We start from the raw sequence: 22122 nt of genomic DNA on the forward strand, positions 1-22122 counted from the left end.
AAAAGGAGGCGTGGCGGCTGCGGCTCGGAGCACGGAGGGAGTTTTTGTGCTGATCGCCACGTCGCTGCAGGCTGATCTCTGTCGATCTGTTTCCCCAGAACTGAAAGGCCCCACGGTGACCGTTTTCTCCTTTGACGACGAACCATCTTCGCCACGTTGCAACGACCGACCCTGACTGCCAGAAGCAAAGAGGAGGAGGAGGAAGTTCAGTCAGTGGGGCTGAAGATGTCGCTCTCATCCCAGATGGTCTTTCTCACATGTCTATGGTGCATTTCAATCGTAAAAACCAAGGATATTTTCACTCAATCCGAGGGAACAAAACGAACCACTTTGTTAGCTCGACATCTGTAGCCTGTTTTTTTTTTTTTTATATTAGAGCGTTTTATTTACCTGTTTCACAAAAGGAGAGAATATCCTGTAGCGTCAAGCAGAACTAAAACTAAACAAGCACCAATAACCGACGTATCCCCGCTTTAAATAATTCACCAGTTTTTATTAAAACTCTAAAGTCAAAACATTTTTTTAATCAATACAGGAAATATTATTGAATCAATACTTAGAATCTTGATGGTTTTTGGTGCATTTCTTTATTAAAAACACCCCCCTAAAAACTATATAACTCAATAATTGTTTGAATTATAAAGTTAACATATTAGACTGCAGGAAACAAGTAAGCACAACTATTTTTTTAATCACTTTATAGAAATATGTTCTGCCACATTCTCACTGTTTTAATACTTAAACAAAGGAGGGAGCTGTAGCTTAAATATTGCAGTAAAAAAAAAAACTCATTCAGGTTTTTTGATTTTCATGTTTTTTTTCTTGTCATTATAGTAAATAATGCAGCCACATTCCTCAGCAGCTGAGGAAGTTCATTAACATTAATTAGGCTTAAGAAGCCGAATTCGATGACATTTTAAATGCATTTTATTTAGAAATGAATTTGAACTGAAACCGAACAGATGGGGAATTTTCCACAAAAAAAAAAAAGAAAAATGAAGGTTATGAAATAAGAGCAGCTTTTTATTAACTGTACGACACTAACCACTCCTGGAGCAAGGAGGAAAACTGACCTCTGATTGGGAGAGAGGACCTGGAAACTGGAGGGATAATTGGGAGAGTGCCAACTCACAACTTGGGAATTTAAAGAAAAAAATGTTGAACATTAATGCAAGTTGGCCTTAATCTGTGGGAAAAACTAGCTTTTAGCGTGTTCGGCTGCATTCTGCAGAGCGTTGTTTTGTTTTCTTAGTTACGATGCATCATAAAAAAATTGAATCCATTTAAATTATTCAAGTAGCAAAGGTACCAAAATGAAGACGACTTGAAACCAGTTCTGTCCCAGATTCGGACCGTTTGCCCTTCTTCCTCTCATATCTTTTACTCACGACAGCACAAACAAACAAACAAAGTTCGAGATGATCGCACTCTGCACGTTTCACCCACCTCCTCAGACAGGAGCGCCTCTGAGAGACGATCTCGGCTCGTAGCGTTTAGTCTCCACGGCTCTGTATCCGTTTTACTCATCTGCGTTGACTCTGGGGGTTTTCCACTGCACCGCACACGCGCACACAAAACACCGAATCTGTCACTGTAGTAAATAGTTACGACACAACAGTAAAAATGAGCTGAAAGGGAAACGCTTTCGAGGGTTTGAAGCCCCCCCGAAACCTCCAAATGAACTCTCATGCTTCATTTTTTTTCTCTTTAAACTCTGAACTCCACAAACAAATGTGACTTTGTTTGGCATTAAATGTGTTAAAACATGCCCTGATGCCTTTAGTTGGCAGAGCATTTCAGTGTGAGCAGCTTCAAGACATATTCTTGTAAAGAAAATAAAAAATAAACTCTGTTACATTCCACTAACACTTTTCCTCTGATTGGACATTTTGATAAGATTCAAACAGATAAACTAGGTTCAGGATATGCATTCCTTTAAAATAAACATTATTTTTAATCTAAATATTTGTCTTTTAGGGCATCTTGGCATGCACCTTTTAATATGAAGAGACTTTAAAGGAGAATATTTCCAGTAAACGGAGACTTAAAGTCAGGAATTCACTTCTATGCAGGTATAAATGACATTCCACGAGGGGAAGCTTTAACTCCTGATCCTCTTCTCAAGAGGCGAAGCAGCAGAAAAAAAAACCATTTTAAAACGATCTAACTTTTCATCTCTAGGCAGCTTCTTTTTTTTTTACCGTTCCAAACGGAAAACGACAACAAATCTAATTAAACCAATCAGTGATTTCACATCAGCCGTGTTTGTAGACGGTCATTTTATCTGTGAATCTCTTCCGGTTGTCACAGCTTGCATTTTGTAATGTCGTCGCAGTGTTTCGTTTCTGAAGGAACGCCACTACAAACCCAACGTTTCTGCCGCCTCCTTCAGGGCTCGCTTCGCCGATCACAGGAACTTTGGGGCCGCACGGTCGACTTTTCCAAAACGCTCAAAGCTTTTTCGCCGATGACATACATATATATATATATATATATTAACCAGCTCAAAACAATCACACATCGGAGTTGGTTGTAGCTTTTTATTATGACTTTTAAAAAGCAGCACACACATGTTTGGACTATTAGAGTTGAGAGTAATTTTTAAAAAAATAAATCACATTGTCATTGGTTTATGTAGTTCTCTGATTGCTGATTTACGATGCAAATAGTCACTGTCAGGTCAGGTTTTATACTTTAGACGAAAAAACCAGCAAGTAGAAATTGTATTTTACAAAGAAGCACGTTTTGGAAACTCAGCCAGCCGCCACTTTGCTTCCTGTCTGCTAACCAGTAATCACTGGCAGGTTTTTTTTTGTTGTTGTTGTTGTCTAGCAGCTTGTCTTGTGTCTCCCCACACAGCCACTCTTCCTCCCTGTGTAACACTGTTTAAATAAAGGAATGTTATACTCTGAAACCTCCCCTGCCACTTTGTTCTCTCATACAGGAGAAGAAGCTGAAATGAGCTTTTTAAACCCAGTCGTTCTGATCAGCAGGTTGTTCTGAGGCGGAAGCTCGTCCCGCTCTGTCCACCGCTCGCAGCGCTCAGGACGGGACACGTTGGGGCTCATATTACCCCGTCAGTGTTTTTATTGGGGGGTCCTGTCGAATGTGACCCGAAACCTCTCCTCCTCAGGTGCGCAGCTCCACGCCTCTGCCTGTAGGTGGCGCTCCCGCCCCTCTGAAACCCTGACAACTCCGCCTCAGCTGTGAATAAACACGCAGAGAAAGAGCACCTAGTTAATACAGGAAATATACTTCAGTAAAAAGGGAAATAAAGTGCAAACTGTGTCTGTAAAAGTCTAATTAGCAACATTTTTTTTAATAAGAGGAGAAAATATTATAGGAACATCTTAAACCTGAAATATCTGCTTTCTTGCAGAGACTCGAATGGTTATTAATAGAGTTTAAATATTACTGTTTTCAGCCAGCAAAGCCTAATAAAATAATATTTATCAAACATAAGAAGTTAAACTAATTGATTAATTAATTGATGTTATGGCAAACCAAATCAAATTTCTTTCTTTTCTTCCATTTAAACCATGTCAATTTGCCACAGTTTTACAGATAAAGTGCATTTCCATCATTTGTGTGTTAGCGTTTGAAACTAGCCTGAAGCTAAAAGTTAGCTCGTTCAGGCTTCTAAACCGCATTTTAGGATTGTTCTTAACTTATACAGTGTCTCTGTTTTGTGGTTTGTTCTGCTTTGGTTCCTAAAGGATGGAGTAAAACATTAACAGCTGGTCTAAATGTCAAATAGGCTTTTTGAAAAAAAAAAAAAAATACAGCAAGTTAAGAGTGAGAGGATCCCCTTCTGATATAGACCTACTTTGTTGTTGTTGTTGATAATCGTAACTAAGAACAGTAAAACACTACGCAACTTATGGATGATCCCTGCTGCCTTGCATGCCACAGTTCATAACAAATATCCTAAAAGAGCTGTTAGAATTCAGAGTACGTGTTGGAGATGACTGTCAGCGACTACCGCCCCAGATCTGAGCTCAGTTCTCCCTAAGGTTGGTGAGCTTGGTGACTGCAAAGGTTAATCAGCTGCAGCTGTGCAACCAGCGGTTGTTTCATTCAGATCTGCTCAGTGGTTTCTGAGATATTTTACTAACAGATGCATATAAGACTGTTTGACCCGGGGGGCAGAAAGTACTGGGGGCGGAGCCAGTGATGTTGGCTGATCTGCACAACTGACTTACTCAAATTGATGGTTAATGTGTCCTTAAATTAAAAAAATGTAAGCAAAATTTGTGCCCAATTGTTAACGACCACGTTTTTTGTTTTTGTTTGTTTGTTTCGTTTTTTACTGACGGAAGCAACTGAAGTGACTGAAAATAGGTCAACGGTGGTGACGTCAGAGGAAGGAGGTTTGGGGTAGAGAAGTCCCAACAGTTTTCACGTGTCCGTAACGTATTTACGCTCCAATTCGATGAGTAAAAAAAAAAAAAAAAAGCAGATGAAAAGCTAGGTCTGGAAGAAGTTTTGACTCCTGCCTTCCTGGACCTCTCAGGTTTCTTTTCTCGTGTTTAACGGCAGACTCACTCTAATATTTCCACCCGAAAACCTCTGCGCTCGTCCGATTCCATCGTGTTTGTGCTCCTACACAGACTAATTCGCCCGGGTGCTTTGTTTACATTCAGCGCATACCTGCGTTTCAGAACCGGGTAGCAATATATCAGGAAATTCACTGGATTAAACTCTTAAACAGCATTGTCTGATGTAGTTCAGGATAGCCTTTTAGTGTGTGACGTCTGACTGTGGTACTGTACACTTCAATCCCAGACAGAAAACACAACATTTCTTCCCCTTTAACTGGTTTATTCTCAAACAGACGAATGTCTTACCATCACTAAATTGAAGTATTTAGCACAAAAAGACGGTAATCTGTCCATTTGAGTAGCTGCAATTGATAATAATGACCCTTATCATGTACAGCAGCCTGTTCCAGTTGTTCAGGCTCATTAACTTTTAAAGATTATATCTTTAAAAGCAGAAGGGCTGATTTATGGTTTTTATACTTTTGTCCCTTGAGTCCAGTGAGTCCTGTGAGGGTGATATTGGTGGTTTGTGTTATTTCATGGCAGCAGGATGATGCTGGGGTCTCGTTTCACACAGCGGCACTAAGAGCAGGAGCAGATGGTGAAGGAGGACCTGGGATTTCTGCAGGATGAGGGTCTGCATTTTACCAAAAAGGGGCGAGGGGTCAGAGTTCATCCAGCAAAGGCAACGCAGACACGATCAAGGAGAACTCACGCTTGGGCTGCGTTTGTCACCACGCTCATGCATCACAACTAACCCTCTTGGCCATCTTTATATTTGGAGTCGAACTCATATTGGTCCCAGAACTGTCACTCCTTCGAGGTTCGAGATATTTTTACCTGTTAGCCAAATTTGGTCATGGTTTATTTTTAGGATGAGGCTTATTCAGGGGGAGGAAAAGAAAAAGACATTTCCACCCGCAGGCAATGTGAGTTGTCATACTGCTCAGAATATGTGCTGCTGTGTTGGCAGTGTGTGTGTGTGTGTTTTCAAGCTGTTTTTTTTTTTAAATGTTGACAGAAAAACAGAATCATATTGAGATATTTTTGGCTGTTTTAGCTGCAACTTCCAGCACTAAATGAAAGCCCTGCGTGGCCCCAGACACGGGGGAAACTAACTACCGTGTTTTGTTATTTTTCTTGCCTGGGTCTCACACCAGCCTAAGTGGTCTGGAGGGCTTGACATGAAAACATAATAATGTTTCCACCCTCACCGTGTCCGAGCTTCCAGCTGAGGAAGATAATCATCTGCAGCAGCAGCAGACAGACGGACAGGAATAGCAGCGAGCCGAACAGCCAGAGAGGAAGGGCGCCGTCCGCCCGGCTGCTGGCGAGGGCGACAGCCTGTCGCAGGAGAAGGGCCGCGTCAGCCCAGGGGCCACTCAACACCTCCATGGTCGCCCTAGAGGAAGACGAGAGGCTGCTGTCAGGACTGGATGCGACACAGACGTCAAGACAAACACGGCCCCGGCTTTCATCAGGCTTTGATGTGTGTGTGTGTGTCTTGGCTTCTTCGTGTCATCCTGACCCCCAAAAACGTGCCTCGAAATCACACCGAGCAGAGGAGTGAAGAAATATGATGTCCTGACCTGACTGATTCACAGATTTGACACTTCACATCATTTCCACTTCGCTTCACACGTCCATAAAGGCCTTTGTGTTATCGCCCGGCACCAAAAGGCAGACGACAGTGTTTTTGATCATGTCTGTGTGTGTGTGTGTTTCCAAAATACCTCATACACCACAGAGTAAATTTTAATAGTATTTGCAGAAAGTCATCATTAGATGTACCTCTGCAGCTGAGCCAACACGATTCAAGATGTTTGCCGCAGCCAGCTGAACCTCAAAAACACAAAAATGGCTGCAACTCAGTTCATTTTACTGATACTGAACAAAGATTTGGTGTGGCAGCAGCTGGGACTGATCGCCAACACATACTCTGAGCATTGACAGATTGTGCCGGATCTTTGCTTAGAATTTTGCTGCTGAGTATTTGGAGTCAGCTCTGCTGTCTGTTAGCGAAATTTCTCGTGAACCACTGGATGAATTTTCATTGCATGAACATCTACAACTGATTGACTTTTGAGACCAACCCAATTCAAGATGACTGCCGGAACTAACTCACCTTAGAAAACACAAAAATGGCTCTAACTCAGTCAGTTTTACATGTATTGAACAAAAATTTGGTGTGGCAGTAGCTGAGAGTCATTCACAACACATACTCCAAGAGCTACTCGTCGTGAAAGATCTTTCCCCAAAACTTAAAGCTTTAAAAGTTACAGTCAACCCTGTTTGTCTGTTAGCAAAATATTTCATGAACCACTGGGCAGATTCTAATGAAACTCTCAGAACCTAATAATTGGATGTACGTCTACGACTGATTGACCTTTGAAAATAAACCAATTCAAGATGGCCGCCACAGCGAAGCGACATTAACAAACACAAAAATAGCTACAACTCAGTCAGTTTATTAGATAATGAGCTAAATTTTGATGTGGTAGTAGCTGAGAGTCGTCTGAGCATGGGATCTCACAGCAATTACATGAGATCGCGCGTGACGTCTGAAGGTTTTGACCAAAGTAGATACATGCCCTCATTTCTTAACATGAGCGGAGTCTCTGGCACAAAGTGGCGAGTGATATGCATTCCTCCAAGGATCCTTGGGCCTCTAATTCTTGAATAATGGACACTCTGACAGTGAATACTGTACCTGAGGGACACACAGACAGCTTAGTGGAAGGTGGATGCACTCAAGTAGCTGCTGTTTGTCTTAGACATCAACATTAATGATGCAGAAATCATACCAAAACCTAAATTCAAGGTCTTATTATAAGTTTATAATCATTTAAAACTAAAATAACTGAGCTGGAATTTGTCGCTCTCAATGGAACCCTTTCTACTTTATTTAATAGCAGGTCGCACAGATAATCTGTGGTATGCTTAAGGAGTATTTCTTTCACGTTTTCCAGTTTCGAGACTGGGGTAACCGTGTGAAGCGTGCAATTTTACTCCGATCTTCATTTGGAATAACCGCCCACAGGGGTAATTTAGACACGCCGAAGTGAGCGCTGGTGTTGGCGGTGCTTTTATGACACGGTTGCCTCTCTGCAAGCAAAATTACAGCCTGCACCTGCGAGAGCACTTATGCACTAAATTTAAATCCTGACAGGATTTTTTTTTTTTTTTCTAAAAAGTCTCTTTTTCAGGAAACCAGTTCTGATGACAAGAGTCAGCGGTAAAGAAAATACACAGGAATGCATATCGCCCGCCGCCTTTCACGCCGTTTTGGTCAAATCTTGTATACGACGTGACGCACAGTCTGACACGGTGTGAGGATGACTCTCAGCTACTACCACATCAAACTTTACCTCAGTATCTGTAAAACTGGTGGAGTTACAGCCCGTTTTTTGTGTTTCCTAAGGTCAGCTGGCTGTAGCAGTCGGCTTGACTCCATAAAGTAATCAGCTGTGAACAAACTCCCAATGATTACTGTCTGAGAGGTTCATTAAAAAGTGGTTTATGAGCTGTTTTGCTAACACCACAAACAAATAAACACACAGACACGAGCAGACATTATTGTCTCTCGCCTTCAGTCGATAGCTGTCATAAGTTCTTACGCTCTTGTAAAAATCAAACCTGAGCTGTTTTCATGTATGGATATTAAAGATGACTCACGGGTTTTAGTTTCCACGAGGCGTAGATTTAAATGTTATTCTCCTTCCTCATAAGAAAATGACTCCAATTTATCAAAGAATGACAGCACCGGTGAAAGAACGCATTCTAAGCTTAGCTCCAAAAAGGAAAATGTTCTGGTTCCCCAATGTTCTGCTGGTCCTTGTCTTCTGCTGCTGCTCACTCTTTGTTGTTGGAAAACAAATACCCCGGCTGTTGTACGGCGTGAACTTTGTTCTCTTTCAGCAGTCAAACCTTGTGATTAGTAAGAAGATTAGCTGCTGGCCTGGCCTCTGAGTGTCACTGTGTTTGTATATCTGTGTGCAACAAGGAGATAACGTGAGGCTGAATCCTTGTTTGGTTGTGTTTAAAGCAGGAAAACGGGTACTAAGAGTTGCGTATTTTTTTATTTATCACCCAGCCTGCAGTGCGTTGAGCCTGAGGAATGTTTTGATCGTTGACCGTTGACCTTTGTACTCGCTGAGCCGTAAAACACTCACCCAGAGAAACCCTTTTTTAGCTGGTTCCTCTCCTTCAGCAATTTTTTAATTTTTTTTTATCACCCATTCTTTTCTTTTTTGCTTTCTCTCTGTGTCACATTTTGCCTTTCTCTACAAATAAACTTAAAACCAAAATCAGAATTGAAGCCTTTTTGATTGGTTGCCGTTGGGACACTCTGATTAAAGGAAAAGTATCAACCTCGACTTGTTTTATTAACTGTACCTTCAAGGTGTTAGCATAAACTTAGAGTTTAAAGATGCTTTTCCAGGCCAGAAAGGGTATCTGCACTCCCTGTTTGGTGTCTTCACCACAGGAAATCTTATTTTCTTGTTTGTTGATGACGCCTCGCTGCTCATTTGAGAACATTTCAAAGCAGTCCAGGCTCTTTGGTTTTAAACTTTTTGTTTTGTTTTGTTGCCAGAGAATCTACACTGATGTGTACGTTCGATGCCTTTACGCGGCAAAGCGAGATGTATTTTTGTCTCTCGTACAGTTTGACCAGAACTCGCTTTATGCCGAGACTTACTTTTTGAAGGGAGTCCCTCTTATCTCCCAGGAGGCAAAGCAGGCTCGAGGTGATTTTATCACCTGAAGGGTTTTTTTTTTTGGTTCTGTCCAGGAAGTCCGTGCAGGCTAATCGAGTGACGCCATCGAAAGGATCAATCAGTTCGATCGGTTTTGTTGTTTGTCTGTTTGATCAGGAGATGATGAGCTTTGGTGTGTGCTTGGGTGCATTGCTTGTTGACTGAGGAGGGTTAACGTGGAGCCATTTCTCCTCTGTTCTTATTAAAAAATGAATAAGGTTTCTGAATATGTGTGTGTGTGTACGTGCCCGCTCTTTGATAAACCAACACATGGGAGTCATTGTGTTTCTGTAGGCTTGTGAGAGAAAGACAGAGGCTGGAAAGCTCCTTTGAAGTGGAGCACTTTAAAGTTTTAAAGTGGTTTTATGTACACCCCCCTTTAATTGTTCCACCTGTTAGACTTTATTCAGAAATCAAGATCCTGTTTAATTAAACCTGCCCAAAGAAAGAAAAAAAAAAGATTCGCAGACAAAAGAAACAAGACAGTAGAACAGTTTTTAAAGTGTTAAACCCAGCAGATGAAACATTAAGTGGGCTCATGTGGCAGTCGTTATCTCTGACTAAATGTTTCCCTCAGAGCGCTCCCCCCCGGAGCCCAGATGGAATTGGGATCACTTTGAAAACTTCCTCTGGTCTAAAACAAACAAGACGTTCAATAAAAAAGAAGAAATTACAGTTGCTAACCTGCCCTTTCAGCTGTTTGCTTTTGATCCTTTGCTCCAAAAAACAAAAAAAACCCAAACTGGTCCTGATGAGAGAGAACAGAAACAGCCTTGAAGCTGTTCCATGCGTCTTATTGCTATTATTGTTGGCAAATTCGACTTTAGAGACGCGATAAGAGCTCGTCTCCAGAGTCCACAGCAGCATCTTCAGGATGTCACCACATCTTAGCTTGATTTCAGCCATAACTAATGTTTTTTATTTTTGTTTTGTTTGTTTCTGCAGACCATGTTTGCCTTTTCTTTTTTTTTTTTTAACCAACGCTCAGAATCAGCAGTTCAGCCTCTCCGTTGTTTAAGTGTCATCGTCTGCATGTGAGAGTTTTTGGAGTGTGTGGTGTGTGGGTGGGTGAGTGTGTGTGTGTCTGTGTGTGTGTGTCACACTGTAAGTGCTGCGCGAACGACGTTTTGTCGTTTGTACAGTGAGATAGACTCTTTGCCCGTTTGTCTCTCACAGCCAGGCTCCACAATAAATGGGACACAGCATTAACGATAATACGAGTCAAATCAACTCTTCTCTGACAAGTTAACACAAAAGTCTTGCTTTTTGTAAACGCGAACAGATATTTCTTGTCAGCCTCTTTAAGCAAGGTTATGTCAGTGTTTGTAAAATCATCCTGGAGCTGCTGTTTGGTTTTAGAAATGGACATTATCCGTCTAAACCAAATCTGCTGTTGTCTAATAAATAAATAAATTTATTTATATTTGCTTTATCTAATGCACATGCAATAAAACCCTTCATAGAACATTAAAAATTAGTTTGTCTTGTTTGCGAAAGATTAAAAAATGTTTGACTTTTTGTAGATGTTTGGCTTGTATAAAAAAATGGCCTCAAGTCGTCAGAGTGGGAAGTTGTGGGCTGCCAGGACTACTTCGCCCCCTTGTGGTAGCTGAAGGAAACTACAACGTAACTCAGTAAATCGACACATTTAGCAGCTTAGAACATCAAATGTTTGGCCATAAGTGGAGATGTCAGCAAAAAACATTGTTCGCTGTAGCATTGCTGTGGGGAAAACAACAGCAGGAAGTGATTGTCCATTTGTCAGTCCTGTTTATGTCCGAGCTAGCGTTAGCACTGCAGCACGGCTAGCCACGACAGGAAGTCCGAAAACTAGCAATTTAAAACTCCCATAAGCCATTAAAAGTGATGCTGAAGTTTGAAATTTCTGAGTTCCGAGTCTAGAAAAGTCCCCTGGAAATGACCCAGAAGTCAGAACTCCTGCTTGGAAAGACAGCGGACTTTAAACTCTAATATGGCCACTTCCTGTCAGGGAGCACGCTCTTTTTATACCCTGTCCTCTGACACACCTGCTGCCGATTAACCTAATTAGCTGCAAAATGCTCCTCCAGCTGTTTGTTATTTATACCACTTACTTTTACAGCCTTTTGTTGCCCCTGCCCCAACTCCTTTGAGATGTTTTGATGCCATAAAATTCAAAACTACCTTTATTTATATATGTATTTTTGTCCCAAATAAAGTGGCACAATTTCTTTGTTTAAACATCTGACATGTTCATTCCATTTCATTGTGAATAAAAAATGGGCTTATGAGATCTGCAAATCATTTTATTCTGTTTTTATGTACAACTTGCACAACGTCCTGATGTTTTCAGAACTGGGGTCGTACATTGTTGCTTAACTATTATTATAAATAAGAGTCCGCCTGGTTACTGAGCACAACATTATCAAATCCTTCTGGTTGTCTATGTTGCAGCCGGAGCACAGTTAAGTTGAACGTGTAACTAGTTTTGGTTGTCACACCCAACTGGTTGATTCACTACGTGAAGGTGCTGCTTGTAAGGCTGAGTCTTCTTGCAGTTCCTCAGACTGAATTGGTCTTTAGGATAAAAGACGAAACGTATCATGGAAGAAGTAATCGTCCAGAGGACCTGACTCAACCTTGTTAGACTCCTTACTTGGAGTTTGTGTAAAGTTTAACAGGCTTCTGGGTTATTAAGTAGTGCAGTCGGTTCCAATTCCAGCAAAAGAGTTCGCACACAAAGAGTATTTTTTGTAGAAATGTGGCTTTTTGCATCTTTTAGTCACAGGCAGCGTTGCGTGCTTGTTTGCCCGTGGCTGCTTTATTATCTCCTGTGCAGCAAATTCCTGTCATTTTGCTCTGAATTCTTCACATAAACATATTTTTTTTCCCCAGTCGCTTCATTTTGTTGAGCCGCCAAGGTTATCAGTATGAAGGCGTATAATTGGGCATGTGTGACAGTCAGTAATCTGGCACTGGTCAGTAATCTGGCACTTTCTAACAAGCTATACCAGTTTATTGTGACGTCTGGACTCCCTGTTTCTTCATCTTCCAATTAGCAATACATGCAGGCGGTTTACAAGAGCCTCTTTAGACGTCCAGGAGGGGACGATGGCTCCTGGATGGCCCGGTCATATAAAACCAGGCTTTGAGTTTAAGTCATACAAAAACATTCACCCTGACGGCAGGTGTTAGAGGTGGACCAGCAATAAAAACAGGATCTGGGAATGAAAAGAGGGGGATTACTAGAAAGTAAATGCTCCGTTTGCCGAGACGACAGAATGGATCCAAAGGCTAGATATTGCTGTTAATTAACATTCATGTGAATCTTCTCCGCCGAGCAGCAGGCAGGCTGTCACTATGTTACCGTGTGAATGTGTGAAAGTGAGGATGTACACATGCTGAGCGGTATGTCTTGAGTACAGGCGGATGATAAAAGGTGCAGATCTTGTCCTTCGCCACACTTTTATTCGTCGTTTTTTTAAAAAAAAAAAACGTTTTCTTTGTGCGAATTTTTCCTGAAACATTTTTCGTGTTGGCTTGAAGACACCGTCTCCAACTTTCTCCCTCGTCTCCATCGGTCTTGTTTTCCCTCCAGTTGTCATGGCAACCTCTTGGCCCTTTTAGCATAAGTTGCATTGAGGGTCGCCCGATGATGCTCATCGCCATAGTTACCGGGGCTTTTTTATCTCCCTTTTCTTTTAATGAGTTTCAAACGCTCTGGCCGAGACGTGTGGCATTTACAAACAATCGGAGTCTTCACCCTCAGAATGCGTTTTGTCTGAGATATATTGACAGGTATTGAGTCACACGTAAGCCAGTGAGCGGGAGGAAAACACTAAGCTCCCCTGGCTTCAAATACCAACAGTATAGCTGCTGTAAACGCCTCAGGGGCTTAAGGGGGAATCATGCTTTCACACAAAACATCTTTTTCTGCAAAAAAAAAAAAAAAAAAATCCCTCAGCACCGAAAAGGGATTAAACCCCAGTGATCGGCTGCTAAAACACCATGACTGTAAACCCAGAACAGTACGATATATAGGTCATATGTAAATTATGAATGTGTGTGTTAGAGGAGAAAATTGTGCATAAAAGCATTTATAAATAAGTAAGCTGTATAATATTAACTGCTTTGAGTTACCTTAAAAGTGTGAAATGTGGCTCATTGACTGATTTCTCCTGTCAAAGAAACAGGTGCACAAAAAAAAGTTGTTTTAATCTTTTTGCTTATGATTTCTGAAATGATACAACAGTATAAAATTACCACTTAGCACCTTTTTATTAACATTTGTCTTGTTGTATCCTTGCAGGTGGTTTTACCACGAGAAGGGATGAAAGCTTAGGCATCTGTTTGGACTAAAATTAATGGTTTATTAAGGCTTCAATCTGTGTTTTTTTTTAGCAAAAAGACATCTTTCTCTGACATTTCATTAAGCCTTATTTGACTGCACTGCACTGTGAACTTAAATATGCTGTTACATCATCTTACACATCATCAAGATATATATATATATATATATATATATATATATAAATATATAAAATGCCTTCCTCCAGAGATCAGTGGCTGTTCTGGTTTTCCTCTATAATCTCTGTTTCCGTCTGTCTTTGAGTGCAGTTTTGTGGCAGTGACATTCCTGTGAAGCTGCAGAGGTTACATACCTTCTGCATCCTCCAGACTGCATCGAGGAGGGCGATAAATTACAGATATAGAAATGTTGTGTTTGCAGAAAAATGCAGGTTGTTTTTTTTCCCCTCCTTAAATGTGAATGTCTTCTCCGTGTGTGAGGATGTTCGTAGAGGTTGGACCCAGGAATGCAGACTGACTCAGCTTGAGAAAACCTTGAAGATTTATTAAAAAAAAACTCAAAGGGTGGTCGGGGGAACCAAACGCTGGCGTGGCAGCAGTAACTTACTAAATGAGGAAGCACATGGCAGGACCAGACAGGGCACGAAGCTCACAATGCTAGACCGAAGGTGAGGTGAAGAGTGGGAGACTGAAAGGACTAAAACACCTGGGTTAAAGGTGAAATGAAATAAAAATATAAAAATAATGAGTTTTCATGTTTTTCTTTTAGTTGAACAGTACGATAAAACACTCCAGTGGTCCATTTCTCTGATTTAAAACCTTAATGACTTGTTTTTACAGTTTTTGTATCAAAATCCTCAAGTGAGGTGATTGTGTGGGCGGAGTTACCTGCTTGGTTGGTGACATAGAAGGAGGCGGGGCCAGCTGTGGCAGACCGCTGTAGGACACTGAGGACTGATGCTGTTGGGAACCCCCGAGCTTTACAATGATGTCACACAGTCTTCAAGGAGTTTGCAGCAGTTTGGCAGCCGGCAGAGAAAACCAGTCATTTTTAAAGAAAACTAATTTAATTAGAAACCAAAGACTTATTTCTGAAGACCTATTAGAAAACTTTGATTTAAAGGTAGATTAGGAAGATTATATTATATGCTATTTAGAGAGTTGGATTGCTATATGATGTCTTTATGGTGGTTTTTCACTAATTTCATTTATGGCAAAAATCAATATTTTTACTTTTCCTGCACTTCCGCCTGTGCACATTACAACTCATTTTGCCAGCCAGCACGGGTCACATTTTATATTTTCACCGACTCCATCATTTCCTCCTCTTTAGACTTCTGGGTGTTGAGGATCTCCCAATAATCAAATCAATACACTGTCACAATATTTGTTAGTAAAGAGCAAATTTCACTGAATCACAAAATGATCTCCTGATTATCAGGTCTACAGGATAGTGGCACTCGAGGACCAGAATTGGGCATCATTGCATTAAAAAAAAAACACAAATTAACCCACAGATCACCAAACAAGGAAAATCAACATGATAACCAAAAAATGTATAACCTGAACAAAAAACTTTCAGACTTCTATGGTCACTAATTAACAGCACTAGCTTTCTATGCTAAAGGCTTCAACTACCAGTTTTCATTTAAATATATTATAATAAACATCCGCTATCATTATTGCGATGGAGTTAATTGGAAATTTAAATCCCAAACTGTAATTTTTGGTACAAACTAGCTTTAAACCAAATAAAAAGACAGACTAATAATTTAGATGACGCTACTTGATTTTTTTCATGTCGATTCACAACAAAGAATAAAAAGAAAGCAATCAAAAAACTTAATGCATTCGGTTTTCAGTTATTGTCGCATTATAATGCTTGACATAATATGACGAGTTAACTGAAGTATTATGGTCTTAACAACCTCATGCTGTTAAAAAGCTGACTTGTGCAATAAAAATCTTTTGCTAATCTGAGTAAATCACTACTTAAAGATGGTTAAAGTGTCAAAACAAGATTTATCATTATCACAGTCTGTGAGTTGGGAACTAAAGCGTTTTTTGTTTTTTTTGGAGACAGGTATTTATTTTTGATCTTGCTGAATTTAGTTTAATGCAGCTTTGATCATTTTTATTCCTCCACCGATGTTTCTCATCTCTAACAAGAAGGATTTGATCTGCTGTAAGCAGATGACCTCACATCACTCATACGTCTGTTTATGAAGTAATTCCTCACATCTTAATGTGTTTAATGGTAGTATTTTATTTTTTTTACTTGTTCAGCTCATTTATACCACATACACTCAGCCTCGTATTAAAAATGTGCTGTTCCTGTTTATTTCATTTATTTCTTTGCTCTGTTTCATTTGCACCCGCTATCTGGTCCATCTCAGCATCATACTCAAAAAGCCAGCAGCGTTACTTATAAGATCATAATCTAAAATGGAAACAACTAGATTTCGCACACATTTTTGGCTATTTATGTGTAGTTACGACAGCGAAAAAGTTGGTAAATTGTGCCTTTCTTGATATGTCTGCTTATTTTTTGTGAAGGCAGCAGTGCAGCAAATTGCTCCTCTTCTTTCATTACTTCTTCTGAGACACAATCACCACCAGCTCTCAGACGATGGTGTGGATTTTATTTAAAAGCATACATGATACCTCATTTAAAGCAGAGAGAGATGCTGGTTGGTTTGCAGCGCACTTTGAGGTGCATATCTCCCTTTCAGAAAAGCCCTGTGAATGAGACAAATATGCAAACTTTTAATTTTCTCCTTCAAAAGGTGCACAATCCATTGATGAATCCAGGCCTCGGTGTATTAAATGTAAACGCAAAATATATCGCAGTCCAATTCTGCAGCTCAGAAATAAATTCTACATTTGCAACAATGAAAATGTTCAGTTTGACTGACACTGACAGCAGTACTGTCACCGAGCCTGGGATGTGTCTGCATGTTTCTGCTCAGCTCATCATTTATGAGCCGAACTGGGACTTCAGTCTAACACAAGTGTACATCACCGCCACTAAGAATGACCTTAGTTATATACACACAACTGAGCATACACTTCCCAGACAGTTTTAACAAAAATCCTAACATTTTACGCTCCACAGCAGTAGAATATGTGGTATTGATTGAATCTGTTCCCGGTAGTAGTTAGCAGGGAGTTTACATTTGCTATCGTACTTAAAATTTTTCACCTCAGCACACACAGTGTACTCTTGCCTTGGGTGATTTCCCATGCCTGTTTTTTTATTTTTTGTAAAGCACAGAGGGGGAAAAAACCGCATAAGGGAATGAATTTCATCACTGAATAGGGAAATTTTGAGGACAGTCAGCGAAGATGAGCAAAAATAAGTATTCAGAGGAAAGTTGTGGCAAAACGCATAAATAAATTAAAGAAACATCAGTAAGGTTTTTGTACTGCTCCCTTGAGCTTTGGTCTCTCAGGTATTCTTACTTTAACGCTTGAAGGTAAGGGGTAAAACGATAATGACACAACATTTAATAGTAATTACCCTGCAGTTAGTGAGACAGCGAGGTAAAATAAATTGCTTACATTTCTCACATATTGATCTGTTATTGACTTATCTATTAAAAAATAACAGGGTGTTCAAAGAGACAGAGCTGCTGAGGAGAGCAAAGGCAAGACAAAAAACAGAAGGGGATGGTGGGTGGAAGTGTAAGACAGAGGGACAGCAAAAAGTGAGGATAAAAAAAAAAAAAGAGCCGAGAAAACCAAATATATTTGTGGTGCATCGCCTGGTAATTTCAATAGCCAGTCGGGGAGACTGTGGGAAAAGCCGAGCAATAATTTAGGTGTTGATCAAGTCGTTGTGCGGAAAGGGATGGAGACTGAAGACTGAGGAAAGAGAGGAGCAGACAGCGAGGGAGGATGAGGGGTGGAGAGACTCGGTGGGCAGATGTGAGAGCAAGCGAAGTGATGCAAGAGACCCAGGGGAGTGAAAGACGGGGTAGGAGCGATGGCAAGGAGGACAGTTCGAAGTTACGGACGCTGACTTTGAGAGTAAGAACAGAGAGAATAAGTGAACTTCCACAGCTCGTGTTCGTGAAGCTCATTTAATAAAAGCAATGAAAGAACAAAGGTTAGGGGAGCAAGTAATGAAATTCAGGGAGCCTGAGAGAAGGGAAAGCTTTGTAGCAGCTAATTTTCGTCGCTATGGCAACGATTTAGCATCAGGGCCAGCAGAATGGTTACATAAGAGCGGCCAGAAGCATCTTTTATTACATTTACACACACAAACATGAGTACAACAAGGGCCCTTCTCAGCTTATTGGTACTTTGCGACTGTGGAGGGTTTTCAGGATGCAGCTCAGCCTCATAATTTCACAACGCAGGTTTCACACTTTAATCTCTATAAATCCCTGTGATTATTTACAGTTGTGGTGGTGAGAGGGAGGGGGATAAACACTGGTAGTCTTCCAGCTAGAAATGTGAAATTTTACAACTGTCTGACAGCAGAGATGTGTGTGAAATATGTGTCTTAAGTGGATCGACACAAGCTTCTGTGAGAAATCACCCAATGCAACTATGTTTGACTTTTCTGTGTCTCCTGGTAAACCGAGAAAGCTGACATTTATTTTCGAATCTAGTTAAAGAAATATTGAGAAAACGAAGCAACATAAAGGACATAAGGTGCTGGGACACAATGTCTACCACTGACTAGCAATATTCCAAAATATCTTGTTTTATTTTGTTGTTATGGAGGTTAGAAAGTCCAATACAAGATTGGTTCAAAATTTTTCTATAGTTGTTAGTCAAACATCATGACACTTGTCCCTTCCCCGATTTTAATGGTTGTCTTTTAAAACTGAATATTATAAAAAAATAAATACAGTTCACCCGAACCCCTGCTGCTTTTCATCCAGCATCAGTGTAGCCCAAAACTATTAAACAATTTTTATTAACCGGAGGTCACTCTTGTCTTATAACCGTTTTAAATGCACAAGAATGGGACACTTTGTGTTCAGATTAAAAAAAACATTATCATCATGCATTCATGAGTTCTCTTTTCACAATTTTAGTATTTTCTTTTGATGAACAATAAACTTCAGCAGCACAGTTTATCTTAGAGAGTACAGCAGAAAATGTAAGTTATTTTTTAAAATAGAGTTTTGTACTTTGCAAAGGACAATTTACTGTATCTTAAACTATTTTATTTGCATCACTTTTTAAAGCTTCTCTCAATATTTGCTTTATTTTTGATCAGACCTATAGCTCATCTTATTGCAAAATGTGGAGACAGTACATGTTTATGGTCTTCAGCTACAGAACAGAAGTCCAGTTTTTGTTTTTTTAACCTTTTTTGGAATAACTATATCTGTACTCCCAGGTCTTAACATACAGATGTTTACTTAAATATGTAAGTAAAAGCCCATGCATTTTAATCACAGACGATTCATAAATTTAAAAGAAAGAAAAAAAACGAAGGATAAAAAAAGCAGCTATGCACAGTACGCCAGACAAACTAATAGCATGTCTGTAGTCAAACTGAGGCTTCATTCGCCAAAAATCACGTTTTTTGGGAGAAATGTTGCAGCAGTCAAATCTGGACCTCAGTTTTAGTCCTTCCTGCTCGACACACGATTCAGAGTTTAGTTCAAATGTATCATCACCTACACACAACATATAACTCTCACTTTAGATTTTGAGAAAATGTCGAGCTGTACAGCTGCAGTCTACAGTCCAGAGATAAGCACCTGATGAGCTGCAACAGGGATAGCAGTGACTCAAACTTGTCTCTATAAGCACTTTGCAGTGGCGCCTGTACGAGCAGACGCTGCAGTCTCTTTACGTAGGAGAGAAGAACACAGGGAGAATAGATGAAAGTGAAAACCTTTTACTTTCAAGTTTTATTTAATGGTCTAGGGCATAAATTTACCTTAAAAAAGGTTGAACACATCTGTTGAAAAGGTGACTTGTAATTGAATCCTCCTCTCACTTTGACATTTGAGCGTGCAGCACATTTAGACGCTCTGTAACACAAAAAGGCGAGGACTGGAGACTGAAAAGGGAAACAGAGTGTAACAAGAAAGAAAATGCATGGAAAAAGAGTGTGTATGTATGAGTGAGAAGGATTAAAAGGATGGATTAAAGGTGATCTCATCCCTTGATGAGGATCTTGTACTGAGTGGGGTCATTTAAGCTTAGACAAAAGGGGGAAGGGTGGGAGTTAGGAGAGGCGAGGGGGAGGAACGGGTTTTGGTTGCTGAGTTGTTAAGGCTACAATAAAGGGGCATAGATAAAGAAAATGGAAAATGGAATTAGTTTCGTCCTGTTTTTTGGTATGCACATTTTCAGTGCCCTTTTGTACTTTTAATCCTTGCTCGTGTCGTTCTAAAACGCTAACATGAGGCCTCATGAGATGTAACAGAAACTGTCATTTACAAATATCAACGATAAAGATACACAGCCAGGCGGCGGCTCTGTGAGCTTCTACTCACACACAGCGGCGCTTTTGTCTAAAAGCTAAGATCAGCTTGTTAACATGCGCACAATAACAGCGCTAACGCTTTGAACGGCGATAACAATCGGTCGCACCGGTGCCAGCTGAGAGGAACAAAGCTGGTATCAGGTCAATGCAGCGCCTCCCGCAGCTCTGAACATGTCTACCAGTTTCTGATTTACAAAAGACATTTAAAGTGAGTGTCTACGTTAGCGTTAGTAGAGTCTGAATGAATGGTTTAACGACGCAAACTAAAATACCAGGAATAAACCAGGAATGCTGCAAAAGTAGGAAATCTAATTTAGTTTTCTATTAAGGATGGCAAAAATAATCAATGTAATGTGCTTAGGCAATGCCACAGTTGCTTTGTGCATAAGTGCTTTATTATGTAAAGCACTTTGAATGCCTTGCTGCTAAAATGTGGTATACAAACAAATTTTTTACTTACTTACTTACTTACATAAGTTTTCTAGGCAAAGCATCTACTGTATATTACGAATACTAGATCCTGTGTCTCCACTTTCCCTGATTGTTGGGAATTGAAGCCAGCAGGACCTGATTAATGGGCACGGACATTTTTATTTCTTTTGCAACAAGAATCTACGTACTATAGAGGGATGTGAGGCTTTAAGTCCCATCTACTCTCCTGCACTCAATTATGGTGTGACATGACCCTTCTTTAAGGCATGAAAGAACTAAAAACAACTAAACATATCAGAAACATGAATATTTGAATATACAGCAGCAAGGTAAGAACTACGTGAATTAACAAGAGTCAACGTCTGAAAAAAATGATTGGAAATATTTTTCTTTTTTTTTTGTTTTTACAAAGGGCAATCTCATGTTTGTTTATGTGGACAGGTTGGACTTTAAACCTGAACTGGAACCAGGAATCTTACTCCTTGGTTAGGCTAAAAACACAACACCAAATAAAAAAGTGAGGTACACAACTTTATATATATATATATATGTATATATATATATATATATATATATATATAATATTAGGAATTATATTATATACCAAGAGTCTAGATCAAGAGAACTGATTAGGTTGGAGGATGCAGTCTAATATTGACTTGATGACCTGATGCTGAAGCAGTCAGATGTAGTCTGTTTGACCATTTTTGAACAATGGGTAGATTTACTGTCTTGGTTTTTAATTGCGTCTTTGAACAGCTCGGTAACTGTTTGTTTAAAATGAATAAATCATGCATGTCAAAAGTATCTTAAAGCAAACAGTTCACAGTGACACTGTACTGAGGTCTGAAATGTGCTGAAAATATTTGGCTAACAAACAAAATGTCAAGATGTTTTACACTTACATTTCAACAGCACATTATTCAGATCAATTAAAGTTTCTCAGTGGAAAATATTTGCGGATTCTTTTTTGTTTGTGTACATCGTCGCTCTATGTGTAACAGTACGTCTTCATTCTTTCATCTCTTTGGTATCTTTAAATCAGTGGAAAAGCAGGCGATTTCCCAAGAAGTTGTCTCTTGTTGATGTTTGGAGAACATGAAATATAATTTGTGCAGCTTTACAGCAATGACTTGTTTTGGCTGCTGCTGAAGCCTCCCAGTGAAGGTACTTTGAATTTACACCATGTCACACAGATACACACATGTCTGCACACACACATACGTTTATTTTTTTATTCCTGTTGAGACACTGAAATGTCGCTGTCCCTTCCTTAACTCCTTATCCTAATCTTTAGTCATAACAAATGATTACCTATCCTTTACTTTTTCTTGGAGACAAACTATAATCTTCCTGAAAATAAGGTCCTCACAAGAAGTCCCCATAAGTTGGTGTCCTGTCATGCAGTGGACCCCATTTTACATTAAAACAAACTCACACACACACACAAAAAAGAGACAGAGATATTCCTATTACGAATAAACTGACAAAGGAACATGACAAATGTGCCTCTAATCCTGTATTTTACTAATTTGGAGGAGATTTGTAAGCTTTAGGGGAAAAGATCTGAAAGTTACAAAAAGGAACAAATAGATGCATAAATGAAACGAAGTGCCGAAGTGGAACAATGGGTGGATAAAAAGGAGAC

The 22122-nt window shown here is 39.9% G+C and overlaps 1 protein-coding gene and 1 long non-coding RNA gene across 17 annotated transcripts in view; one reads left to right on the top strand and one right to left on the bottom strand.

Annotated features, from left to right (window-relative positions):
• The window catches only part of epb41l2 (erythrocyte membrane protein band 4.1 like 2), a 49055-nt gene extending 48005 nt beyond the window's left edge, over positions 1-1050 (top strand). For all 16 annotated transcript variants that reach the window (XM_025004380.2, XM_025004383.2, XM_025004387.2 and 13 more), the window contains one exon: positions 99-1050. Coding sequence is in view for 1 of the 16 variants with exons in the window: in XM_025004383.2 (XP_024860151.1) it covers positions 99-104 (6 nt within the window). In the remaining 15 variants the exon portion in view is untranslated. The remainder of the gene's footprint in view (positions 1-98) is intronic.
• Positions 1051-2470: 1420 nt separating this feature from the next.
• LOC108231816 lies at positions 2471-8410 on the bottom strand. The gene is made up of 3 exons (XR_001808428.3): positions 8217-8410; positions 5756-5943; positions 2471-3204 (listed from the first exon to the last, which is right to left on the bottom strand). It is a non-coding gene; the product is annotated as an uncharacterized LOC108231816 (long non-coding RNA).
• Between the last annotated feature and the right edge of the window lie 13712 nt (positions 8411-22122).

This window comes from Kryptolebias marmoratus, linkage group LG19, assembly GCF_001649575.2.
Source record: "Kryptolebias marmoratus isolate JLee-2015 linkage group LG19, ASM164957v2, whole genome shotgun sequence".
NCBI classification, from domain to species: domain Eukaryota; kingdom Metazoa; phylum Chordata; class Actinopteri; order Cyprinodontiformes; family Rivulidae; genus Kryptolebias; species Kryptolebias marmoratus.